At 45.4% G+C, this 25,052-nt stretch overlaps 1 protein-coding gene across 3 annotated transcripts in view; it reads left to right on the forward strand.

Annotated features, from left to right (window-relative positions):
* TRAF5 (TNF receptor associated factor 5) overlaps positions 1-24,364 on the forward strand; it is a 45,690-nt gene extending 21,326 nt beyond the window's left edge. The window contains exons 2-11 of one of the 3 annotated variants that reach the window (XM_055419027.2): positions 6,610-6,828; positions 7,555-7,612; positions 9,219-9,320; positions 11,897-12,061; positions 12,682-12,759; positions 13,100-13,174; positions 15,773-15,865; positions 19,984-20,124; positions 21,444-21,612; positions 22,270-24,364. In XM_055419027.2, coding sequence (XP_055275002.2) covers positions 6,611-6,828; positions 7,555-7,612; positions 9,219-9,320; positions 11,897-12,061; positions 12,682-12,759; positions 13,100-13,174; positions 15,773-15,865; positions 19,984-20,124; positions 21,444-21,612; positions 22,270-22,847 — 1,677 coding nt within the window. In that variant the 5' untranslated portion in view covers position 6,610 and the 3' untranslated portion in view covers positions 22,848-24,364. The remainder of the gene's footprint in view (positions 1-6,609; positions 6,829-7,554; positions 7,613-9,218; positions 9,321-11,896; positions 12,062-12,681; positions 12,760-13,099; positions 13,175-15,772; positions 15,866-19,983; positions 20,125-21,443; positions 21,613-22,269) is intronic. The other 2 variants (XM_088845246.1, XM_055419029.2) reach the window with 2 other exon arrangements.
* The last annotated feature ends 688 nt before the right edge of the window (positions 24,365-25,052 follow it).

Consider the following 25,052-nt stretch of genomic DNA (forward strand, 5'->3'; position numbering starts at 1 on the left):
TAGAAACCTATTATGACAAATGTCATCACTAAAATGGCAGCCAAGGTAAAAAAAAAGGTAGAATACATATATAAATGGGGCCTTGGGCAATTCTAAAATGATTATCCTTAGCCCAAAGAAAAGTGGCCATTCCCCGGAACCATGTAGTTCATGGTGGAAGGGACGTTGGAGGTCAGCTGGTCTGAGTCACCCCCGCTGCCCTGAGGCTGGCCCTGCTTCTGTCTCCCCCGAGTTCTCCACTCGCCCCGCTTCCGTCCGCCCCTGCCCCACTGGCGTCCTCGTCAGCCGGTCCTCCGCACCGGAACCCGGGGCCCTCCCCGTGTGCGCTCCCGCAGCCCCTCCACAGACCCGCTTCGGAATCTACGCGCGCGAACAGGGCGCCTCTCCGCCCCTGCCGTAGGCCAGGCCGCCGCCACCCTCCTTTGGCCGCGGTGGCGCTTCTGCCCCTCAGCTCGCCGCCTGGGCCTGTCTTCTGTGTCTGCCACCCCCGAAGATGAAGCCCGTGGCGTGCACACGGGACTCCGGGCCGGCGCCCCTCGCCCCTCACGGCGGGCCGGCCCTCACCACACGCCCCTCACGGGCGCCTCGCGAGGCGCTCCCGGAAGCGGGGTTAGCTGCACGGGAAGCGGCCCCGCCACGGACGGCGAAGCCGGGACGCCACGCGGAGGCCCGAGTGAGGCCCCTCCGAGAGGACTCGCGCCGGGAAGCCGCCCACCCGCTCTAGATTGGACGGGACGAAGAGGAGATGGCGTTTCCAGAGCTTCGGAGCGGGGACCTGCCTGCTGGAGCTCGTCCACAGAGAGGGCGGCCGTTGGTGGGGATGAAGGCCGCGGAGGAGCCGGGTCGCTGTTGAGGTGCTGCCCAGCACCGGGAATGAGGGGACAGCCGTCTACGCCTCCGTTCCTCCCACCCTGCAGTCTCCTGCCAGTGTCTCTCCTTTTCTGAAGGGAGCCAGAAGCCAGGGAACCCTGCAAACAGGGTTTTGGGGCGCCAGCTCCCTTCACAGTGCAGACCAGGGCAGAGGGTGGATCTGAGAGCAAACAGGCAGATGACTGGTGCGTTCCCCTAACTCCAGGTTCAGCTCCAGTTAACATTAAACTGCTCCAGAACTTTGTGATACCCTCTGGGAAATGGTTTTATCTCCTTCATTTTAGAAAATGCCTCCTCCTTCTGCAAGACCGGTGGGAATGTTTTCTTCTCTCTGGAATCAGTACACACCTCAGAAAGTGTTAGCTACCCCTCACCTGGGCTCCAGCAGCTTGTTTAAATCTCTCTTGATGGGACTCGCCTCCAAAGTGTTGTCATGTATCATTCCCCGGTCTGATTTCCGCTGCTCCTCTTGGAGACCCTCAAGGGCAGATGTGTTGTCACAGGTCTACATGTTCTCAGGACCCAACCCAGGGCACGTAGGTGCTGAGTGTGTGCAGGCGCGTACAAACAAGGAAGCCCTGGGATGTCTCCCGCCGTGTCACAGCGAGTGAGTGGCAGAGCAGGGCTTGAGCCCAGGTCTCCGATCCAGTGCCCTTTTCACTCTGGGATTTGATCTTGAATTTTCAAGGATCAGAAATTGAAAACTCTAAAGAAGGTTCCTGGGCTTATGTATTATGAAGTAAAACATGATATAGAGAAGCATTCCTGAGTGGTGGACAGACAGACACAGACCTTCCTATTTTTTTGTTACACCCGAGACTGAATTCTGCTAGACTTGTGTCCTTTTGATTCTAACTAAAAGCCAAATTCATGCTGTTTCAGAATGTTAGCTTATTTATTATGTGTTCCCCAAAAACGAATAAGAAGAAATACCTAAGTGAAGAAGAACAGTGGGGTCAAGTTCAGGCCCGGGATCTACCAGATATTAAAGCACATGACAAAGCGTCTCAAGAAAGGAAGAAAGCAGGGAAGGAAGGAAGGGAAAGAGGGAGGAAATAATTTAAATAGCGACATCACAGACTTTCTTTGGAATTTCTAGAAAATTCTCAGCTAAAAGATGCATCAGTTTATGAAGCTTAATAATAACATTTAAAAGTAACTCAGTAAGAGTTCTTAGGGAGCAGATGGAATGTCATTTTCTCTGTCTTTTTTGGTTTGAGTTAATAACTTTAGTAGGAGGACCATTATAATTCTATTGATGGTAGGAATAAGGCACTGTTTACTGCAGTAAGGAGATATACAAGCTCTAAAAGTAATTTTGATGATTTTTTTTTTCTTATTTATAAGAACTGAAATCTTTGACTGTTCCTGTTACATAAGCTATTATACCCAGAGGGGAAAGATTTTAATAAAATGGAGCTCTTACTCATTTCTACTAAATAACCTCCTAGGAATGACAGAGTACCAGCTGGAAATGTTGAAGTGGTTAGAGAAATGTATTTGTTAGACAAAGAAACATCAGCCTTTATAGTTCTATTATTGGGGCTCTCTAACGTCAGCGAGCACAGTGCATCAATTCCATTTTTGGAGCTTAGTCACAGGCCTGATGGAGCTTCAAAGGAAGGAGACAGACCCTGCCCTGGGAAAATTTACTGCTTGGTTCTGCTTGGCTAAGAACATTGCCCTGAAACATCGCAAGTCCTTATTGTATAGCAGAACACAAGTGCTTATTTTTTTGTGTGTCTAATGAGATGAAAACTTGATATCTTGAGGACATGTATTGGACAAGATAACCTCGTGGAGAGTGAACAAGGTCAGTGGATGACCTAGGCATACTGACCAGAGCCCGGCCAGACACACAGTGGTAGGGTAATTGTGGTCCTCTGTGGGCCGTTCAGCAGGTGGAAGCAGACTATCTGTGAGGGTCACATGCTGGGCCTGTCGGAATAAAGATTGACAAGAGGCAGGCCACCGGGCAGCCTGATAGAGCAGTGGTCCCCAAACTGGACTTAAGGGGCCCTGACATGGGCTTCCTACAGCCAAGGGGCTCGTACGTCATTCAGGTATGTTTCGGCATAGAATTGACAACATTCACTTGCAACTTTTCCCCACAGAGTGCTAATGTTTGGCATTTAACCACCACACCATTGCCTGGAGCTCCCTGAGACCCTTTCAGGGGATCTGCATGGGCAAATTGTCTGCATAATAATACTAAGATATCATTTTCCATTTTTACTTTCCTTTTATGAGTGTGCAGAAGCTCCATGACATGTAATAATGCAACACACTGAATGCAGAGTAGATACGAACAACCAGCTATCTTCTCTTAAGCCCAGAGATGTGCAAAAATATATATATTTTAAATGCCACTCTTCTAATTTTTGCTTTTGGAAAATGATTATTTTTCATAAAAATATGATTTATGTTAACATATAACTGGCTCATTATTATCTTGTGTGCTTGCATGCTGAGTCGCTTGTCGTGTCCAACTCTTTGTGACCCTGTGGGCTGTAGCCCGCCAGGTCTCTCTGTCCATGGGATTCTCAAGGCAAGAATACTAGAGTCAGTTGCCATGCCCTCGTCCAAGGGATCTTCCCAACCCAGGGATCAAACCCACATCTCTTATGTTTCCTGCATTAGCAGGTGAGTTCTTTACCACTGAGCCACCAGGGAAGCCATTCCCTTCTCCAGGGGATCTTCCCAACCCAAGGATTGAACCCAGGTCTCCTGCATTGCAGGCGGATTCTTTACCATCTGAGCCACCAGGGAAATCCCATTGTTATCTTAAAGTGAATTAATTAATAAGGATTTTTTTTAGTTCCTCAGTTTTAATCTCAAATATGGTAAATATTAATACATATAACCCACAGAAGCAAAATCTCTTTGCCGTCCTCAAATTTCTTAAGGGATTTTATTTTGTGGAGTGACTTTGGGTTCCTAACAAAATTGAGTGGAAAACAGAGAAAAATGGACAGACACACAGATGAGTGCATTAGATTCTTGTGCTAAGAAAGAGGAGAGAATGTGCTTCTCCTGCCTTGTTCTGGAGTTGAACAGGTCTGCTGCTTTAGGGTATCTCTGTGAGGGCCCAAATTTAGATGCTGTGTGACTCAGACGTGAGCCTGGTCTCGAGAGAGGGTCCTCCAGGGGCAGAGAATGCGAGCTGTCCTCCTGTTTGGGACTAGATGACACAGGGCAGGTCAGGGCAGTTGGGATACATTCTCCAGTCTTGGTTATCAGGTCGTGTGTGTAGATCAAGTGCTGTGCCTCTTTATCTTCATAACTAAAACTTTTGTTAAATCTCAAGAGTAAACCACGTTAAAAGGGGAACAACCACATCTTGGTCTGCTCACTTGCTACCCTTGAAGTTCTGTAGGAAACACACAGAGAGGAGAAAGGTGGAACTTTGGTCTTAAACCCCAGGGTAAGGGGGAGAAAAAAAAATCCCCTGGTCTGCCAAGCTCGTCCAGAGAGAAAGCTTGATTTGCTGAAGGAGGCCAGTTGGTTTCTCTGCTCCATTCACCCGGGCCATAGCCCAGCTTCAGACCACGACAGCAGTGGGACAGGCCCGTGGCTGACCTGGGCAGAGCTGAGGGTTGAGTGGGGCTGCTCTTCTCCCACCGATGTGGTCAGGCCACACACAGCCGCTCCCAGGCCCAGCTGACCTCATCTGCTACAGGAAACTCATGAGGGATCCCAAGAACAGGCCAAAGCAAGCAAGCCCGAAGGCCAGGCCTTCCTGTACCACAACCACACAGAAGGACGTCACTCCTTTCCTTTCACCAAGGACCACCCATACTCTCACCGTTTGCAGACGCAGAGAGCATCACTCCTGGCACTGGGCCAAGGGTAGCAGCATGCCTCGGGGCAGGCAGAGCTCTTGTCAACCTGAGGACCACAAGTGGGGGTCCCCAGGGTCCTTAAAGGTCCAGGTGTGAGGTGTCTGTGCTATTTCATAGGTAGAAGGGTCTAGAGTTTTCATCAGATTTTCAAAGGTGGGTAGAGTCCTTGCTCAGAAAAGGTTAAGAATCACTGTGTTATGACTCATTTATTTTTGTAACTGGAAGTTTGTACCTCTTAATTTCCCTCCCCTATTACTCCCCCCCACCCAAAATAAAAGAATCACTGTGTTAGAGGCCAACGCTGCTTATAGTTGCCCTGTTGAGGGTTTTGAAAAAAATTCCATTCAATAACATTAACTCAGCAAATAGCTAAGTTGTTCTCCACGCCTGGCTTGGTGCTAAGGGCTGGAAACGCAACAGTGAGCAAGACCAGATGCTATCTGTTTGTCACAGAGAAGCATCAGTTCAGTTCAGTTCAGTCGCTCAGTCGTGTCCGACTCTCCGCGACCCCATGAATCACAGCACGCCAGGCCTCCCTGTCCATCACCAACTCCCGGAGTACACTCAAACTCATGTCCACAGAGTCAGTGATGGCATCCAGCCATCTCATTCTCCGTCGTCCCCTTCTCCTCCCGCCCCCAACCTTTCCCAGCATCAGAGTCTTTTCCAGTGAGTCAACTCGTCGCATGAGGTGGCCAAAGTATTGCAGTTTCAGCTTTAGCATCAGTCCCTCCAATGATAGATATAAATAAAATAACCACACAAATGCATATCCAGTCTCAAATCAAGCATTGCTCTGAAGGGAAAGAACCTGGTTCTATGATAGACACAACAGTGAGTGAATAGTGTTTTGGTTTTGTATATTTTTAAATTTTTGGATAGGTAATATATTCATGTTCAAAAATTCAGTAGGATTGTATAGATTATATAGCAAAAATTCCACCCTTCACCCATACCTTTACTCATACCTCCAGCTGCTCCATGGGAGCTTTAAGTGTTTTACAGACTAGTGAATTGGCCTCCTAGCAGATTAGGGTAAGAAGCGAAAGCTTACCTGAGAATATGAAGCTTGAAATGAAATTTGAATCATGAATGTGAGTTAACTAAGTGAAGAGGAATGGAAGGGGATGGGGGGAAGCACAGAGGCAACAGCTTGTGCAAAGGCCCTGGGGCTAGAGACAGCATGATATATTTGAAAGAAAGCCTGTGTGGCTGGTGTGCAGGAAGCAAGGGGAGGGGACATCCAGGAAGCTATTGAGTGAGGAGTATGCTTAGCACTATGGGCTTTAATCTAAAAGCCCTGGGAAGCCACGGAATGATGAAGAGGGATAACCTTCCCTCATCGTTTCTTTGGGAAAATATCACCCTGGCTATAGAATGGAGAATAGATTGGAAGGAAAAGCGGTTAATGGGCTTTTATTCAGCTCAGGTGAGAAACGGTGTGGCTTGGTGGTGGTGATATATCTTTATATTTTGCAAGAAATACATTGGCGTGCAAGGTTCTTGCTTGTTAACATTTGTTTCAGTTTTCTCAACTGAGTGGAAGAAAAATCCATAACAAGTTTATTCAGAATGTAGTTAACACTTGGCTCTATTTTGTCCAAGCTTGTAGCCCCACTGAAGGATAATTTAGCTCTTTGATGGACAAAGAGCTGAAGTCACACACAACCCTGCTAGAAGTCATCTGATTTAGACTCCCACGCCAGCACCCCAAAGCCATCTATCTCCCTTCTGCAGGAGCCCTCCAGTGGCAGGAGGTTGTCACTGTTACACAGTCACGACAGAAGGGCCCTGTGGGTGATGGTCACCAATTAGGGAACAAATAATTAAAACACCTGATGGCTCTAGTGGTTTTGGTGTTTGCACACTGAATTTTCCTTCTCTTCTGATCCCCCAGGATGGCCTATTTTGAGGAGCAAGGAGGTGTGCCCTGTGGTTTCACCCGCCAGAATTCTGGCAACTCCATTTCCTTGGACTTCGAGCCCGACACAGAGTACCAGTTTGTGGAACAGTTGGAAGAGCGCTACAAGTGTGCCTTCTGCCACTCAGTGCTGCACAACCCCCACCAGACGGGCTGTGGGCACCGCTTCTGCCACCACTGCATCCTGTCCCTGAGGTGAGCGGGCGGGGCCTCTGCTCCGGCCAGCGTGTTCCTGGGAGCGGTCGTCTGTGACCGCTCAACTACGATCAGGGTTTCGGGAATTACTGTGGTTGCCCACAGAAGCACAAATATGAGGACGGGCTCTCCCCGGGCCCTTCTCTGAGAGCCTGAGGAGTATAACCTTCATTTTCTTCCCGCTATCCTATTGATCGTCACCTCTTCTTAAAATTCAGACCACACCTGTTTTGCACACAAGGGCCAACCTCAGTGCACAGTCTACAGGGAAGGACCTGTCTCCCAAGAGGGTCTTTCTTGTAGGTGCTCTGACCTTCCCTTGCCTTGAGGCAGGGCACAGAGGTGAAGAGTTAGAGGTTCAGTGTAAAACAGGACCCTCTAGAATCTTCTGTTGTAGTGGAGGAGACAAGTGGTGGTACAGTGTGATAGCATAGGCCCGCCAAGGGAACGCTGGCAGAGACCATTTGACTCTGCCTGCGGGACTCCCTCTTGGACTCACATCCTGGAGGATGAGTGGGACTTTCAGGACTTTCACTGAGGAGGTGCTGAAATTGGGGTACCAGAGGGCCCCTTCTGGAAAGAGGGAACAGCATGAGTAAAGATGGGCCCTGGCCTGCTCGGGGGGAACTTCAAGGGGTCAAGTGTGGCTGGAGCACTGGGGCTGCTCTTAGAAAGGTTGTTGAGGTCAACACTTAACTCTGGCTTCATTTTGATTTTTCTTTCCAGAGAACTGGACGCAGTCCCACTCTGCCCTGTAGATAAGGAGGTGATCAAATCTCAGGAGGTAAGACGATCCCTGGTTTGGGATGGAGCAGCCAGTGTCCTGGGTTGAACTGGACAGAGGAGTTGGAGCAGGAGAGCAGGAGGGGGGATCCTTCCTTGGAGTCCATATTCCTCTGCTGTGTGGTCAGGTTGGACCCCACTCCCACCCCTGTTCAAGAGAGGAGTGTTTGGGTCCCTACGGAATCCCCAGGTCTTTTTTCCGACATCCTCTTTACCCTTTTTCTATCCGAGCTCCAGTTACTGTGAGTTGCTTGCAGAAATGAAACATCCTATTCCCTACAATTCACTCTCTCCTCTGTTTAGTCTCTCAAACTTTCTTTTATTAAATCCAACAATAGCTTTATTGAGATACAATGTGTATGCCATAAAAATTTGCCTTTAAAGTGTGCGTGTTTCTGGCGTGTGTGCCTCGGAGTGGAATGACTGGGTCACATGGTAACTCTATGTTTAATATTCTGAGGAGCCGCCAGGCTGTTTTCCAAAGCAGTGTTCTTTCCAGCAAGGCATGAGAGTTCCCAATTTCTCTAGATCCTTGCCAAAATTTGTTGTGCTCCATCTTTTTGATTATAGCCTTCCTAGTGGTTATGAAGAGATACCTCGTGGTTTTGATGCTCTAGTGTTTGATGACATGGAGCATTATTTCATGTGCTTGGCCAGTTGGATATCTTCTTTGTAGAGATTTCTATCCCGTTTTTTAAGTGGGTTATTTGTCTTTTTAGTCAAAGGTACATGTGCCTTCCCTTTGCTCTTATAATGCATTTTCCATATGCCTAGCTGTACTTGTTTCTGCCTCACCCACTAGCCAGGGGTTGGCATACTACATCGTGGGATTTGTTGGGACTGATCCAGCCTGCCACCTGTTTTTGTATGGCTTGTGAGCTAAGAATGGCTTTTATATTTTTAAATCATTGAAAAAAAATCAAAAGAAGGGTACACAGGAACTCTGTGCTATTTTTGCAACTTCTTGTGAGTTTATTTCAAAGTAAAAATTTATAAATCAAAAGAGTAATGTTCTGTAACATTTGAAAATCATATGAAATTCACATTTGTGTCCATAAATAACATCTTATCGGAACACAGACATGCCCATTCACTTAAGTATTGTGTACAGCAGGGCTGAATAGTGGCAACAGAGGACATCGCAATGTGGCTGGCAAAGCTGAAAATAATTTACTCTCAGACCCTTTATGGAGAAAGTTTGCCAACTCCTGACTTGTGCTAAAACATAAGTCAGCAGAGCTTCAGTGATACCACCAGATGACTAATACAACGTTTACCCTGGGACAGGAAGCTGAAAGCATCGCCCCCATCCACAGCCCCACCTCCTGACCTTTGAGCATGTGGGGTCAAATTCACCACCAGATTTCCCCCAGCTTCAGCCTACTGCAGTAAGCATTGAATTACCTGGCTTGTATGTTTGGTGGCCTGTCAGATGTATATGAGACGGTCTTTTCTTATATGGTGGCGAATCTGGTATTTCCATTCCAACCACTGACTGGAAGTTTCCACCCAACTTTTGAGATGAACTGAAGACCAAATTAATAATAGATTCCTTCACGTTGCTCTAAAGCTTTGGAGTGTGTGAATCTATTATGTTTATCTTTTAGGTGTTTAAAGACAATTGCTGCAAAAGGGAAGTCCTCAATTTGTATGTGTTTTGCAAAAATGCTCCCAGATGTAATGCCAAGATTATTCTGGGACGATACCAGGTTGGTATTACTCATGAACAGTGTCTGCCATTTTCTAATGTCAGGTACTGAGCACATTTTTCTGTGTCAGTTCCTGAGCTAAGCATGGTACAGGGTTTTGGTGGGTGGCCCTCAGAGAATTTCTGTCTAGCAGTACAGCTGGCTACAGTGTAGCACGCCAAGGGCTAAGGTGGGAAATGAATCTCACAAGAAGAGATTCATTCTGTGTGGAACACATGGAGAACATACCAACGTGTGCTAGACCTTGAATTACAGGCCAGGGATCATTGATTCAAAAGAGGATGGGACATGCTGGGCAAAAGAAATGGTCAAGCCAAGGATACGTCATTTTGGAAAACTGTGAAGGACTTGGGATTCCAGGGCATGACTGCAGAAAGACATAGTTGTAAGGGGTCCCTGCCTGGAAGCATTGCAGGTGCTGGGGTGGGTGTTTCCTGGCTGCTAGGGGCCCTGCTGTCTTAGAGGTTGTGATCTAAAGGAAGATGACACAGACCAGAACAGACCTAGGATGCAGTGTGAAGGTAAAGCGTGGGTAAGAGATGCAGACAAACAAGGTATCAGGGAGGTGACGGGTTGTCGAGTTCCTTTCAGATGAAACTGCCCTCCGTTACTTTCCCATCCATCAGCAGAAAGTCGTTAAATGGGAAACAGGAAATGCAACTTTGCCAGAGCAAGCCCAGGTCAGGTTCCATCACACCATGAATGAACATGAGGCAGATGTCTCTAGCTTCCAGGGAACTGCTTGGAGACTGCTACAAGTTTCCCCTCCCACCCTCCCACACCACACTGTGGAATATATTTCTAGTGATTCAGTCCTTTCCCCAGCATTCCTCCAACCCCCCAGGCACTGAGCTCAGAAATGTGTAGATGATTTCCCTGTTAACCCAATAATTTCTTTGGAAGTTCACAAAAGATTTTTGTGTTTTCCTGAGACAGTCCCTCAACACTTGTTTTGATAGTCAGGTCCGGTAGTAGGGACCACCTTGGTTGTCACCAAACCTGAGAAGGAAATGAGGCTCGAATGGCCATCAGTCAGCTCTCGTGACCAGATCATCAGCTTCTGGAGAATAGCGGCTGGTTTCTCTTCACCTGTTTCTTTCGTATTAATATTCCCTCTTACTCCCTGTTCTCCATCACCTGTGTGGTAAGCTGTAGGATTTCACAGGATGCAGAGTCTTGATGAATGTTGACTATTTTGGTGACAGCTGAGGGGTAGCATCCGTGAATTTTGGAGAAGATGTAGATTTCAGCTGTCACTGTCATTACTAGAGGCAAAGGAGAATAGCTATAATGTTTATTTACGTCCTGTAGAAAAACTATGTGCCCTTTTTTTTTTCCTTCAGAGGAGGGGTCAGCAAACTATTTCTCTCAGGAGCCAGATAGTAAATATTTTAAGCTTTGCCAGCCAGTGTCTGTCGCAGCTGCCTCACTGTCCCATCTTGGAGGGAAAGCGGCCATAGCCAACATGGGAAGAAATACGTGTGGGTGTTCTCAGTTACACCTTATTTACAGAAACAAGTAGTGGGCCAGGTTTGGCCCAAGGGCTGTAGCTTGTCAGCTCTGTTTTAAAGGATCTTGTGGTGGGGAACAAGCCCACTAGGATTTTGATACCTTGTCAGCATCACAGGAACTTGCAGTGTTATCCCCAGGTCTTGTTAAGACTTGCCTGCTTGTAAAAGTCTGTAATGTGAATAACACTGGACCAAACGTTGTCCATGTCATCATTTTCTAATCATTTTCTCCCGACTTGACAAGGCTGGCCCAAGCTTCTCCTGGGCCTGGGATTCTGATTCCTGAACTCCTCTCACTGCTCTGCTTTACTACTTCTGGGACAGCTCCCTCTCCCTCTTCCTCCCTTTCCTTCCTCCAGTCCTTCCCCTTCCTTCACTTACTTAGGAGCTGGCCTTCTCTTCTTCCCTCTCAGCCCTCTGTTTCAGCTTTTACCACCCGGGGCTTCCCTGGTGGCTCAGAGGTAAAGAAAACGCCTGCCAATGCTCGGGATGCAGGTTTGATCCCTGGGTTGGGAAGATCCCCTGGAGAAGGGCATGGCAACCCACTCCAGTATTCTTGCCTGGTGAATCCCCATGGACAAAGGAGCCTGGCGGGCTCCAGTCCACAGGGTTGCAAAGAGTTGGACACCACTGAGCTACTAAGCAACAAAAGGGTGCAGAGATTTGGACTTGGTGCTGGGGGTGGGCATGCAGGGCGCACAAAAGAAGTGACCTTGAGGAGCTGGTAAATTAACTGGCAGAGCTAAGGAAGATGTTCAGGGACTAACCTGAGAATGTGAGCAGGTTAGTAGGTGATCTAGATAAACTCAGCATGCTTCCCTCATCACCCATCTTCGAAGTCCTGTCCTCCAGACCAGGCTGGCTTTCACAGCCTCCATGCCCTGTCCTCAGCAGAGGCAGCAGGCGGCCTCTGCAGGGAGCTGTCCATCCCCCACCAGCCTTCCCAGCTTGTCCTCCTGCTGCCCCGGGGTCCTCCCCACCTCCTCCCTCCTGGGCTTTGCGGCCGGCTCCCCTTCCCAGTGCCCTGCTCGGTGTGTCCCACTGGCCTGTTGTTACCTGTTGCAGGACCACCTTCAGCACTGCCTATTCCAGCCTGTGCAGTGCCCTAATGAAAACTGTCGGGAGCCAGTCCTTCGCCAAGATCTGAAAGAGCATCTGAGTGCATACTGCCAGTTTCGAGAGGAAAAATGCCTTTATTGCAAAAAGGATGTGGTCGTCATCAATCTACAGGTAAAAAAAAAAAAAAAAAAAAACGGGCATCTTTATGGGACTGAATTCTGCCTGAGTGGTCATAGTGAATCAGATGGGGTACCAGAAGCACTTTTCTGAATTTATTTTTGTGCAGAAAGAGGTCCAAAGAATAACTTATCTGAGGGTGCTATAAAAAGCTGAAAGCCTTCTCGGTAGGACTTTTTTCATGTATCGTTGGCAAAAATGCTGTTTGATCACCTGCTGAGTGTGAGTGGGCCAGGAGTGACTCTAGGAGCTGAGTCACAAGGAGGGGACCACACTCTCTGTCCTCAGGATGCTCTGACAATCAGCGAGGCAGGATACAGGTGTAAGAAGAAAGCATGGGTACCTTTTGCATGTCCAAAGGAGCCATGCCAGTGACGCGCATCATCTGTCTTCTGTCAGCCCCATGACCTCTGACCTTCTTTGGTATAATTGGAAAATTGAATTCATTTATACTGAGCAAACAGCCATCTGGAACCTTTTTGCCACTAGGCTGCACCTTCTTGTAGAGGGTGAGCCACATTGCATAGAGCCCCAAGGGGTTATATGTACACACACATACAGGGAGCCTTTGGAAGCCAGGTTGGCTTTATTTCAGCACCGTTTCATTGTTTCAGAATCACGAGGAAAACTTGTGTCCTGACTACCCAGTATCTTGTCCCAACAAGTGTTTGCAGATCATTCCAAGAACTGAGGTAAGTGTAAATAATTCTCTCAGTGATTTTATGTAAGATAAAGTTTCAGTAGTCATTACGGTGTGTGTTTGATAAAATCCCAAGGCGGGGGTCCGAGGCTTACCTTATCCTCATGATGACCATGGTTGTGTCTTCCCTCACCTTCTTCCTGAAAATTCTTCTTCCTGAGAATTCTCCGTTTCCATGTTAGCTCTCCTGGCCCCAGCCTCAGCTTGGCTTTTTTCCCTTCTGTTTCCTGTCTTCTCCCCAAGCCACCCTTGGCTCCCTGCTGACTACAGTTATACCAGGTAGCTGGAGAGTCAGGATGCATTTCTACAGCCTGAGGCTGTCTGTTTCACAGGTGGATGAACACCTGGCCGTGTGTCCTGAAGCTGAACAAGACTGTCCTTTTAAGCACTACGGCTGTACTGTGAAGGTATGGAGTAACTGTGTCTGCCTTCTGCTGTATCATTCATTTCTCGCTTTCATTTTACTCCTTGATTCCATTCAAGGTGCAGGATATTCAGTGTCTGAAACTGGAAGACTGGCAATAACTAGTGGTTACCAGTAGGGAGAGGGAAGATGGGAGTAGGGAATTAAGAAATACAAGCTTCTATGGATAAAATAAATAAGCTACAAGTATATATTATAATGCACACAGGAATATAGCCAATGTTTTATAATAACTATATATGGAATAGAAAAAAAAAAAGACTGGCAATTATATTAGGGTTCTCCAGAGAAACAGAATTAGTTTCAGAAATAGTTTATATATACATAAAATTTATAATCCTACTTTTTGAGGTTTTCTTATATCTATGAAAATAAAAATGTGACCTGACACATTGACCTTACAGTTTTACTGCTAGGAATTTATTTCACAGATATCTTTTCATAAGTATGCAATGATCATGCACCTACACAAACACATACACAGCAAATATATCTTGTCCATGGAGGATAGATTCCAGGAGCCTCGATGGATGTCTGAAACCATAGTTAGTACCAAACCCTATATATACTATATTTTTTCTCCTATAACATACATATGATAAAGTTACACATTTGTAAATTAGGCACAGCAAGAGGATACCTGAATTGCCAGAATCACTTGGGGCCATTATTGAATAAATAAGGGTTACTTGACCACAGCACTTCGATACTACAACAGTTAATCTGATAACCGAGATGACTAAGTGACTGATGGGTGGGTAGTACGTATAGTTTGGATACCTGGACAGTGGGATCACTTACCTCTGGGGCAGGATAGAGCAGGAAGAAATAAGATTGCATCATGCTACTCAGAACAGTTTACAATTTAAAATATGAATTATTTTCTAAAATTGTCTATTTAATATTTTTAGACCATGATTAACCATGGGTAAACTGAAACCTGTGGTTTCAGATATCAAAACTGTGGCTAAGCTGGGACTACTGTATTTAGCAAAAAAAAAAAATCCACAAAAGTGAAATATATATATATGTACATTTATATTTTGGAACACTATGCATCAATAAAAAGCATGAGATGTGTATTTTTTAAACTACTTACACTATGACCTCACTGTGTTGAAAATGTATATATATCTTCGCTGACTCTGGTGAGTGAGACTAGGGCATTGGATGTGGAGATAGGGAAAAGGGGACTTCTACTTTTCATTCTACAGCTTGCTGTGTTGTTTGGCACAAGCATGCTCTACCACGCTCAGTCGCTTCAGTCCTGTCCAACTCTTTGTGACCCTGTGGACTGTAGCCTGCCAGGCTCCTCTGTCCATGGGATCCTCCAGGCAAGAATACTGGAGTGGGTTGCCATGCCCTTCTTCCTCCAGCGTATCTCCCCAACCCAGGGAACGAACCCATGACTCTTGTGTCTCCTGCACTGCAGGTGGATTCTTTACCGCAGAGCCACTGGAGAAGCCCTTGAACCCAGCATATGTTTCTCTTATTTTTTTTAAAAAAAGCTATTTGAAAAAATCTTTAAAAAAATCAGTGAAGAGTCCATAAATGTGTCACATATCAAACCACAATTGTCTCAGCTGCAGAAAGGGTAGGGTTTATCTTCCTCACACATGAAACACAGAATTGCTTTCCAGCTCTAAAAGGATTCTTCTTTACAGTTAGGCTCAATCTCCCATTTGGATTGTATTTGAGGACTTATCTTAGTACCAGAGCTGGGGATGGCTGGGGAGTTGTGCTCTGGAAGAGGGCCAACCCTCAACTGAAGGGAAATTGATGATAAATGTTTCCTTAGAATCTATGGGTCACCCATACCATTTGCTTTTATTAGTAGTAGAGGCAACCTGCAATGAAATTTTAAGGATCAGGGAAAAGGTAACCATTTGTTCTTGCAAACATATAATTCTATTTTGAGGGCAACAAATTTGCATGGGCTGAAACTACAGTTCGGTTCACCTTCTGCCCATAATAGCGTGACAGTGATAAAAAGTGGTAGAGAAGTTTGCTTGGTTGGCTGATCAGGAGGTAACCCACCACCAAGGAGATAGGTTTTATATGGGAATAGTTGAGAGGTGATGATAGCTACACTTAGCCCTCAATCATATGCTCCTAGAGCAAGGAAAGGCTTCCCAGGTGGCACTAGTGGTAATGAATCTGCCTGCCAGTGCAGAAGATACAAGGACTTGGGTTCAATTCCTGGGTTGGGAAGATCCCTGGAAGAGGAAATGGCAATCCACTCCAGTGTTCTTGCCTGGAGAATTACATGGACAGAGGAGCCTGGTGGGCTACAGTCCATGGGGTCACAAAGAGTCAGACACTACTGAATGTCTGAACACAGCACAGGGCAAGGAAGGAAAGCAGCACTGAGAAATTTGATAGTGGCCTGACTCTGTGTCTCCTGGGTACCAAAGAATCGTAAAGATGTAAAAGGGGCCTGGGAGGGATCCTTTTCCCTGAAACCCACCTTGAGACAAGGCAGCAAAGTTGTTAAAAGTTCTGCTTTACCAGAATGTCCTGCCACCACCCTCATGTTGGAAGCCTTTCAACAACCTGACTCATGTTTCTCTTTGTCTTAAAGGATAAACGGGGGAACCTGCAGGAACATGAGCGTTCGGCCTTACAGGACCACATGCTTCTGGTTTTAGAAAAGAACTTCCAATTAGAGGAGCAGGTGATCAAGGGTTCAAGTATAAAGGGAGGCAACAGAATTGCTGGGATTTGTACTTGTTGGCATTTTTATAGTCTCCTCTGTTTTAAGTGGAAGTCCACTGGAGGTAGATGTTTTTCTACTAAGTGACCAGACAGACTCCTGGGATTAGAGCACATCAAACTGGAAAGTGCCTTTGAGATCTTTGGGTCCAGCCCCCTCAACCAACAGATGAAATAACTAAATTCAAAGAAATTTTGCTGTGTTTATGACTTTAAGGGGCAGAATTCAATCTCAAACCCATGTCCCCTGATTGTCAGCCCAGTGTTCCCCAGGGTACACCACACTACCTCTCTGCAGCCTACCCACACACCTCTTGGTTATTCCCTAGTAGGAACCTAGTAGGTGTTTGGTGTTTTTAAATGAAATCAGTATTACCCCGAAACAACGTTTGACTATCTGTTCTGGGCACTGTGGTTATTATACATTTTGTAATAAATCTTAACTTACTAACTTTGCAACCTAATCAATGCATACGTACATATTTATTTCACTGAATTGTGATTATCAAGTGAAATTATGTGTTCAAATGCCAGCCTAGCCTTAGTCCCTGATATATTCATAGTGGACTGCCCCCAATACTGATTCTATTAATTATTCCAACAATGCATCATTTTGTTAGGGCATCACAGAGGATCAGACTTTTAAAACCCTGGAAGGGAAGGAAACCATCCATCTGCATAGAGGATGCTGAATTTTACTTCTACAGATTATTTTATGTTGTCTGATTCCATATTAAAGTAGGGATATGAGTTTCAGGGTCAGATGGTGGAGAAAAGTAGAAAGCCTGATTAAACTGTAACTTTGGTAGAAGGCATGCTGCCTTGAGCCATTCCCAAGTTCTTTCTATAACAGTTGCCTCCTTCACCTATCCATTCATTCAACAAAAACGTGCCACGTGTCAGGTACAGGGCTAGTTGCTGTGGACACTGGGTCAGGGGAGACCCAGCACCTACCCTTGAAGAGCTCACCAAAATGCAAATGTATAAGGCACTGTCCCCATAGCACATGCCATGGGGGTGCCCTGTGTTGGGGTACAGAGGCTGTAGCAGGTTGCCCTGTGGGAGTGCAGAAGGCTTTTCAAGGTAACACATCCGAGCTGTACCGTCTTGAAGAAAGAGAAGGTCTGTTAGTTAAAATGTTGTGGAAAGAGGATAGTCCCAAAGGGGAAAGTTGATGTGAAGGTAGAGAGACATGATGGTTCAAGGAAATGGGGTTCAGGGGCTGGAGAGACACCAGAGTGTAAGAGAGGGAAGGGCTGGAGGCTGGGTGCGCTGGGTCCAAACTGAAATGACCTTCCACATAAGCCAGGAAGTTTTAAAAACTATACATTCGATGATTTTAAAAATCTGTTCATATTCTGCCCTATTTCAGAAAGGATTTAAGGGCGAGAGTTGGAAGTAATGTTTGCCAGTATAAGGAGTTAACAGGTATTTTTAAATAGGAAGATACTTGGCCAGTTAATTGTCTGGTTAAGAATAAGACAGCTGGTGGTAGCATGGGAGATGGATAGAAGAAGAGAAGAGAACGAAGACAGAGAAGCAGGCAGAAAGGTGCTGCAGTAAACTAGACGGTGTAGCAGAAGAGCCTGGCAATGGCTGAGTGAGGGCCCTGGTGCCTGAATGCCTGGGTTTGAGACCTGCTTCAGCATATATGAGTTTGGGCAAGGTACTTAACCTCTCCCTTCCATAATGTCCTCATTTGTAAAATGGGGTTGTAGTGAGGGTCAAATTATTTTTATATATATATATATATAAAATATGCTATATTATATATATGTTATATAACATATATGCTCTTAGCACAGTGCCTGGCACATAATAAGCAGTTGAGTATTAGGTGGAAGCAAGATACCGGAGGGGGCGGTGGGTGGGGGTGAAGGTGAAGGTGAAGGCTTGACCACAGCCCTGTCAGTGGGCAGAGGGAGGGCTAAGAGGCATTCGCAGGTTGGAGTCATGTGCTATAGCTAAGTCAGGGAACGCAGCAGTGTTATTAACCGAGATGGGCCCTACAAACAGGAGTGGGTTAGAAGTGGGAGGGGATGCGAGGAGACATTGAGCTTGCTTCGTCAGTGCACAGGTGGAGGTCAGCTCTCGGGTTATAAGTAGAAGATTTTGGAGCCAGAGATCGGATGGCTGTCATGGCCATTTGTGCGTTCGTTTATAAAACACGTATCAGATGCCCACTGTAGGCCGGCCACTGTGTGGGGCTTTGGTGACAGGTAGCCTCAACAATTTAGTGGAGGAAAAAAATGCCCAAAATAACCAAAAAGGCAATGAGAATCATGAGGGTTAGTTATACAGTAGAGTATGATCAGGATGTCATGTAATTTAAGAGGTGGCCTAGGTAGGTGCTGCTCGTGTGGATACTTTCTGGGAGGATATGCCCTTGAGTGAGGCTTAAAAAGTGGCCATTTCTAGATGAAGGAGGAAGTGCCTGAACACAAAGCCTGAAATAGAAGGTGTGTAGTGTGTGAACGGGCATGAGGCTGGAAAGGTGACCTGGGCAGATTGTGTAGGGCCCTGTGTGGCTGTGAAGAAGTCCATTAGAGCTGCTTAAGCAGGAGGGATGACAAGACCAGCTGTGTCATTTCTCATTCTTCTGGTCACAGTATGAAGTATGATTTGGAGGCAAACAAGGCTAAATACAGGGGGGAGTGTTCATTCATTCATTTAATAAACATCTATCAAGCACCTACTGGTGCCAGGCACCAAACCAGTTGCTGGAGTTCCCATGGACTACAGGACCCATGCCAGTCCAGCTCCTGGAGAGCTTCTCTTCAGGTGTGTGTGTGTGAGGGACGGTGTATGACTGGCTAAGAAGCTATCATAGCAGACCCGGTAAGAAACAGTCCAGGCTGAAACAAGATACAGTGAGAAGTGGTTGTCAGAGTTGTTTTGTTCTGTGTCAGGAGTTAAAGTTGCCAGGTACTGCTGATTGAATGGATGCAGGGGTAAGAGAAGGTTGTCTAGGATCACTCAGAGGTTTTTAGTTATTTCGCTCAAAGGGGTTGCAAATTCTGAGAGGTGATGTGTTTTGCCTACCACTTGCTAGCAGTATACTGCTGCTGCTGAGTCACTTCAGTTGTGTCCGACTCTGTGTGACCCCATAGACGGAAGCCCACCAGGCTCCCCTGTCCCTGGGATTCCCCAGGCAAGAACACTAGAGTGGGTTGCCATTTCCTTCTCCAATGTGTGAAAGTGAAAAGTGAAAGTGAAGTCGCTCAGTCGTGCCCGACTCCTAGCGACCCCACGGACTGCAGCCCACCAGGCTCCTCCATCCATGGGATTTTCCAGGCAAGAGTACTGGAGTGGCTTGCCATTGCCTTCTCAGCAGTATACTAGGAAGGCTAAATTCTCTGCCTCTGTTTCCTTATCTATAAAATGAGGCTGACTGTCGTATCCAACTCATGGGGTTCTTTGAGGATTAAAAGAGCTAATGAATATAATAATTGGATAGGAAGTTGCAGCTATTACTGTTGGCACCGTGCAGACAGCATCTACTGTGGTGTGGTGATCCGAACTCTGTGGTTGTTTAGTAGTAATAGTAGTTAGTTGCTCAGTCATGTCCGACTCTTTGCAACCCATGGACTGAAGCTCACCAGGCTCCCCTGTCCGCGGGATTCTCCAGGCAAGAATACTTGGAGTGGGTTGCCATCCCCTTCTCTGGAGGATCTTCCCGACACAGGGATCGAACCCAGGTCTCCTGCATGGCACGCAGATTCTTTACCATTTGAGCCACAGGGGAGTCCTGGTTGTTCAGTAAGTGCGTACTAAATGAAAGACAAGAACCAGTTCAGCACATTTAGTTAAGTGACGTCACTCGCATGAGATGATCCATCAAAGTGGGCTACACATGGCAAAGCCTGGTGAGAAATCTGTGGGTCCCTCTTTTTTTGAAGTACCTTCAAACATTTTCTTAGAATTATATAGTAATCTATCTGTAAATATTTTCTCTAAATATGTGTACATATTTTTCCTTAAAATACTTTCTTATCTGTAGTATTTTCCTGGAACTATACTCAAATTATTTTAACTTGTCTGCATGCATTTAAATGACTTCATTCATATTCCTGTTACTAGATTTCTGACTTATATAAGAGCCTAGAACAAAAAGAAAGCAAAATCCAGCAGCTAGCAGAAACAGTGAAGAAATTCGAAAAGGAGTTCAAGCAATTTGCGCAGTTGTTTGGCAAAAATGGAAGCTTCCTCTCAAATATGCAGGTGAGCAATGGCCTTTCTATTCATAACCAAGATTTAGCCTCACAGCCAGTTAGACTTTAACTATTTAAATGGAGATAACTTCGAAGGTGCAAAGCTAAGATCGTGCAAAGAACACCTGTGCGCTCTGCACCGAAACTCACTGGCTGACAGTGTCTGCCCCATGCGCTCCCTCCTCCTCTCCCGGTGCCTCATCCCAGCCCTCTCCTCTCCCTCGTCCTGTCCCTGTCCCCACCCCTCTCTCTGGGTGTTCTTTCTTAACCCTTTGAGAGCAAGCTGCCTATTAGAGCCCTTCTCCCCCACACACTTCGCAATGCATTTCCTAAGAATAGAGATCTTCTTTTACATAACCCAGTACACTTAGCCACGTCAGTACACATTTGCACTGGTACAGTACTTTTACACAGTTTATGGCAATTAGGGTTGTCATTATTGACCCAATATTAGTCACTTGATTTCAGATTTATTGAGAGCATCTGTAGTTCTGCATTTTGTAGTCAACAGAGTGAAACAATTCCTTTGGGAAGAAAATGCGTTAAACATTACTAAAATATAGCAAAAATTACTTCGTAAATCATGAATGTTAAATAACCATAAACAGATTTCTAAAGAATAATGCCTTGTGATTATAAAATTTATAGTGCAAACTACTTCATAATGTGATATGGGCAATCTTTCTGAAGATTATACCAGAAACGTAGGCCGTATCATTTCCATACTTTGTCTACATACTGTGTGGATGTGTGTGTGTATAGCAAAATGAAAATCCGTCAATTGTTATGAACTTAATTCTGACCTTTTTCTAACACAAAAACCAGTCAAGCACGAAGGCACTGAGGGAAGGAGAAATATAGTTTTATTTAATCCCTTCCATCTAAAGAGAGCAACCAAATGTTCAGGCCTTATCTTGGGGCACTGAGTGCCCCCTGCAGTGCTCAGACCAGAACAGATGGGCCTTCTTCCAGCACATTCCTGCCCTCTTGCAGAGCGGGAGTGAATCAGAAGCATTGGGTCAGAGAAGGAAGTGAGAGGACAGACAGGGAGAACATAAAGATAGGTTAAAGAACCAAGAGGAGAAAATCCAAGGGAGAAGTAAGGCTCAGATGAAGAACAGTTCAAAGATCTGAAACAGGAGCCGAGATGCTGCGGAGGGGGAGGAAGGTGTTAGGTGACTGATCTCTCTGACATCCTCTCTCTGCTGAACCGTGCATTTTTTCACTGCACTAATTGGTTAATTCAAGGTGAAATGTTTGAGTTGAAAAATGTGATCTCAACGAATCATTCATGTTTTTTTGACATGATAATCCCTTTTGTACTGAAAGGTTCTTGCCAGTCACATTGACAAGTCCACTTGGCTAGAAGTTCAGGTGCGTCAGCTATTACAAATGGCTAACCAGCAACAAAGTAAATTTGATCTGAGGTCTTTGGTGGAAGCAGTTGATACAGTGAAACAGAAAATCACCCTGCTGGAAGCCAATGACCAAAGACTAGGTACGTCTAATGTTTTCTGCTTCTCTTCTGGTGCTTCATGACTTCTGCATGTGTTCAAGAAAACAAGCAAACAGGCCAATGTAGAGGCACAGCTGTCCAGGGTCAACAGTACTGAGTCTGGTATTTGTGAAACAGAACAACACGAGGTTCTGGCCACTCAGACAAAAATGAAGGGTCCTGAGTGGGAACTGGAACAAGGACAGGGTGGAAGTGGGCCAGGAAATTCCAAGAATAGGGAATGGTGGTTTGTTAAGGAGAGCAGACAATGAGAAGGCTAGGGGAAAGATGTGGTAGGGAGCATTGTTTCAAGTATAGAAAAGCAGAGACACGTTTGGCTGTTTAAAAGCACCCCGGTTAGAATATAGTGGGGCTTACCACGCCAAAGTCTGCTAGACGCGTGCTGAGTGGGTCTTCTCTACACTTCAGGGAGCTCCAGTTCAAGAGGACGCATTGGGGTTTTCTTGGGCCAGTCTTTCCAAGGCATGAGAATCACGGAGTCAGTATTATTAATATGAATGGCACATTGGTGGACATTGAATTCAGTTTGTCTTGGGGATGCCAGAATTTTATTGGTTCACTTTGGATAACCAAATTTGTTTGGGCATATTTGAAAGACAGCTTTAAGGCCTTCAGAATTTTTTTTTTTTTTCTTTGCAGTTGTTTTGGAAGGGGAGACTAACAAACATGATGCCCACATTAATATTCATAAAGCACAGCTGAATAAAAACGAAGAGCGATTTAAACTGCTAGAAAGTGCCTGCTATAACGGCAAGCTCATCTGGAAGGTGACAGACTACAAGCTGAAGAAGAAGGAGGCGCTGGACGGACACACAGTATCCATCTTCAGCCAGCCCTTCTACACCAGCCGATGTGGCTACCGCCTCTGCGCTAGAGCCTACCTGAACGGGGATGGGTCTGGGAAGGGGACGCACCTGTCCTTGTACTTTGTGGTGATGCGAGGGGAGTTTGACTCACTGTTGCAGTGGCCGTTCAGGCAGAGGGTGACCCTGATGCTTCTGGACCAGAGTGGCAAAAAGAACCACATTATGGAGACCTTCAAGGCGGACCCCAACAGCAGCAGCTTTAAGAGACCCGATGGGGAGATGAACATCGCCTCTGGCTGTCCTCGCTTTGTGGCTCATTCCACTCTGGAGAATGCCAAGGGCAACTACATTAAAGATGACACCCTCTTCCTGAAAGTGGCTGTGGACTTAACTGACCTGGAGGATCTCTAATCATTACTTCCGGGAGGATAAAAGGACTCCTTGAATCCAGAACCTTTGGTTAATGTAGTGACTGAATCTGGGCTCAGTACACATTTGTACTTGGCTTTTTGTCCTTAACGTGTGAAGTCATTTTAAGGTTTCTCAAGTGCTGTCTTCTTTTTACATTTTATCGTCCCAGTTTGAAACTTAAAATACTCAGACTATCTTCTCGTTATTTATATTTTTATATCTCTTGAACGTTAACTTCCTTAAACGTAAGGACTGAAGCATACCTCTTTAACTGGTGCTTAGTGTGGGGTCTCAGGGTCTTAGCCTTCTATAATAGTAAATGTCTTTGAGGACACAGATGTATTAATAGAACTTCCAGTCGAAAGTGCTTTGGTATTTTTATATTTGGCCTGTGGATTCTAGAACTGACCTTAAGCCTACAAAAGCTATCTTTTAGGGTAGGCTATTTCAGTTAAGTAGATGGGTTGTTGCTGTTATTTAGTCACTATGTCGTGTCTGACTTTTTGCGACCCTGTGGACTACAGCCCACTGGGCTCCTCTGTTTATGGAATTCTCCAGGCAAGAATACTAGAGTGGGTTGCTATTTCCTCCTCCAGGGGATCTTCCCAACCCAGGGATTGAACCTGTGTCTCCTGCTTGGCAGGCATATTTCTTTACTTGTGCCACCAGGGAAGCCCAAAGTAGATGGGTAGTGTACTTCAAAGTCAGTATACCCAGTTTGGATCAAACATTTTTGGGTTAAATACTGTTTTGTGGAAGCTACTACACTTTTAATATTTTCATGAAATTTACCAGTAGTCAGTAAGCACAGTTTTGCAAGGCTGCATAAGAACTTATGAATAGAGTATTTTCATTCTTTCTGCTGAAGTAAAGCAAAAAACACTGCATAGTATATATATATAAGGAAATACAGCCATCCAGCTGAAGTTCATATTAGGTCCAACCACATGAAAAAACTATTTACAAACAAAATGATCAAATATTAGCAATTTCATAAGATTCACCTTAATATATACATACACGTTTAAACATAGTCTAGAGGTATTTTGGTAATTATAGTAAATTCTGAACTGACCGAATATGAGGATGGGCAGAATTTAGTATATGACAGAGAAAGTGTCATATATGGATAAGAGGAATTAAAACCTAGGGAGAACACCATTACAATTTCCTCTGGAAATCACAACTCCCATCTGAAATTGATGGCTAAGAAGAGTGTTTTTCTTTTTGAGTAGAATTTTGAGTTCATAAATTGGTATGAGAATTGGCATTTATGTAACCAAAGTTATCCTTGTGTTCTGAGGAATGGGATAGCACACTGTTATAACTAGTTTTAAGCCTTTGATGTGAAAAACATTTTAAAGTGAATTTATCAAAACACTGATTTTGTGTTTTAACCAACTTCTCTACCTAAAAAGTATAAGTTATGGCATGGTTTGCTTACAAGCTCAGAGTCCCTTCATCATTGAAACAACGAACACAGGACAAGGTATTCTATAATAAAAAGCACTTCTTTCTCACAAAATAAGAGTTGTGAATTTTGTTGTAAGGGAATCGATCCACAGAAATTATTTTTCCATTTTTATGATCCGAACAGTTATTTTTATTCTGTATCTGTAAGATTTAAATTTTTATTCCCCTTTGGCCTGATTCAGTTCCTGATGAAAAGAAAACGACACAGTAGGCATAAACGGGGAGTTAACAACCTTGAGAAAAGTACGTGTAGGATTCAAGGAGGGTGAGGAGGTGGAGTACACACTCATACACCTCAACAGCTCTGAATTCTGACACATGGTCTCCAAATGTGATGATTTCAGAGAAACAAGAAACAGTCACAGGGTCGTTCCCAGCACCTATCCTGAACACACACAAATGGGACCGAGCACCACGAAAGCTTTGTGGGGGCCCTTGGACAATGGTCCACGCTGCAACAACCTCTTTTCTCTTGAAAGTGGTTGCAGACATGGGCCTTCACCTTACATAAGAATTCTGGGCTGCAGAGAAAGCTTTGATGGATGCACAAGAGAGGATTTGGGTGGTGAAATTCCCTGGGAACATCACATTTTAGGGAGGAGGAAGAGCAGCCTGCCAAGCACTTGGAGAAGAGGTCAGAGATCAGAGGTTAGATACTAAGGGAGATGGGAAGAGAACTGAATGTCAGCGGGGCAAATCCCCTCTGAGAACAGTCACTTCCAGGGCACTCCA

The sequence above is a fragment of the Moschus berezovskii genome, chromosome 17, assembly GCF_049115385.1.
Source record: "Moschus berezovskii isolate FMDL1 chromosome 17, NW_MosBer_1.0, whole genome shotgun sequence".
NCBI lineage: Eukaryota > Metazoa > Chordata > Mammalia > Artiodactyla > Moschidae > Moschus > Moschus berezovskii.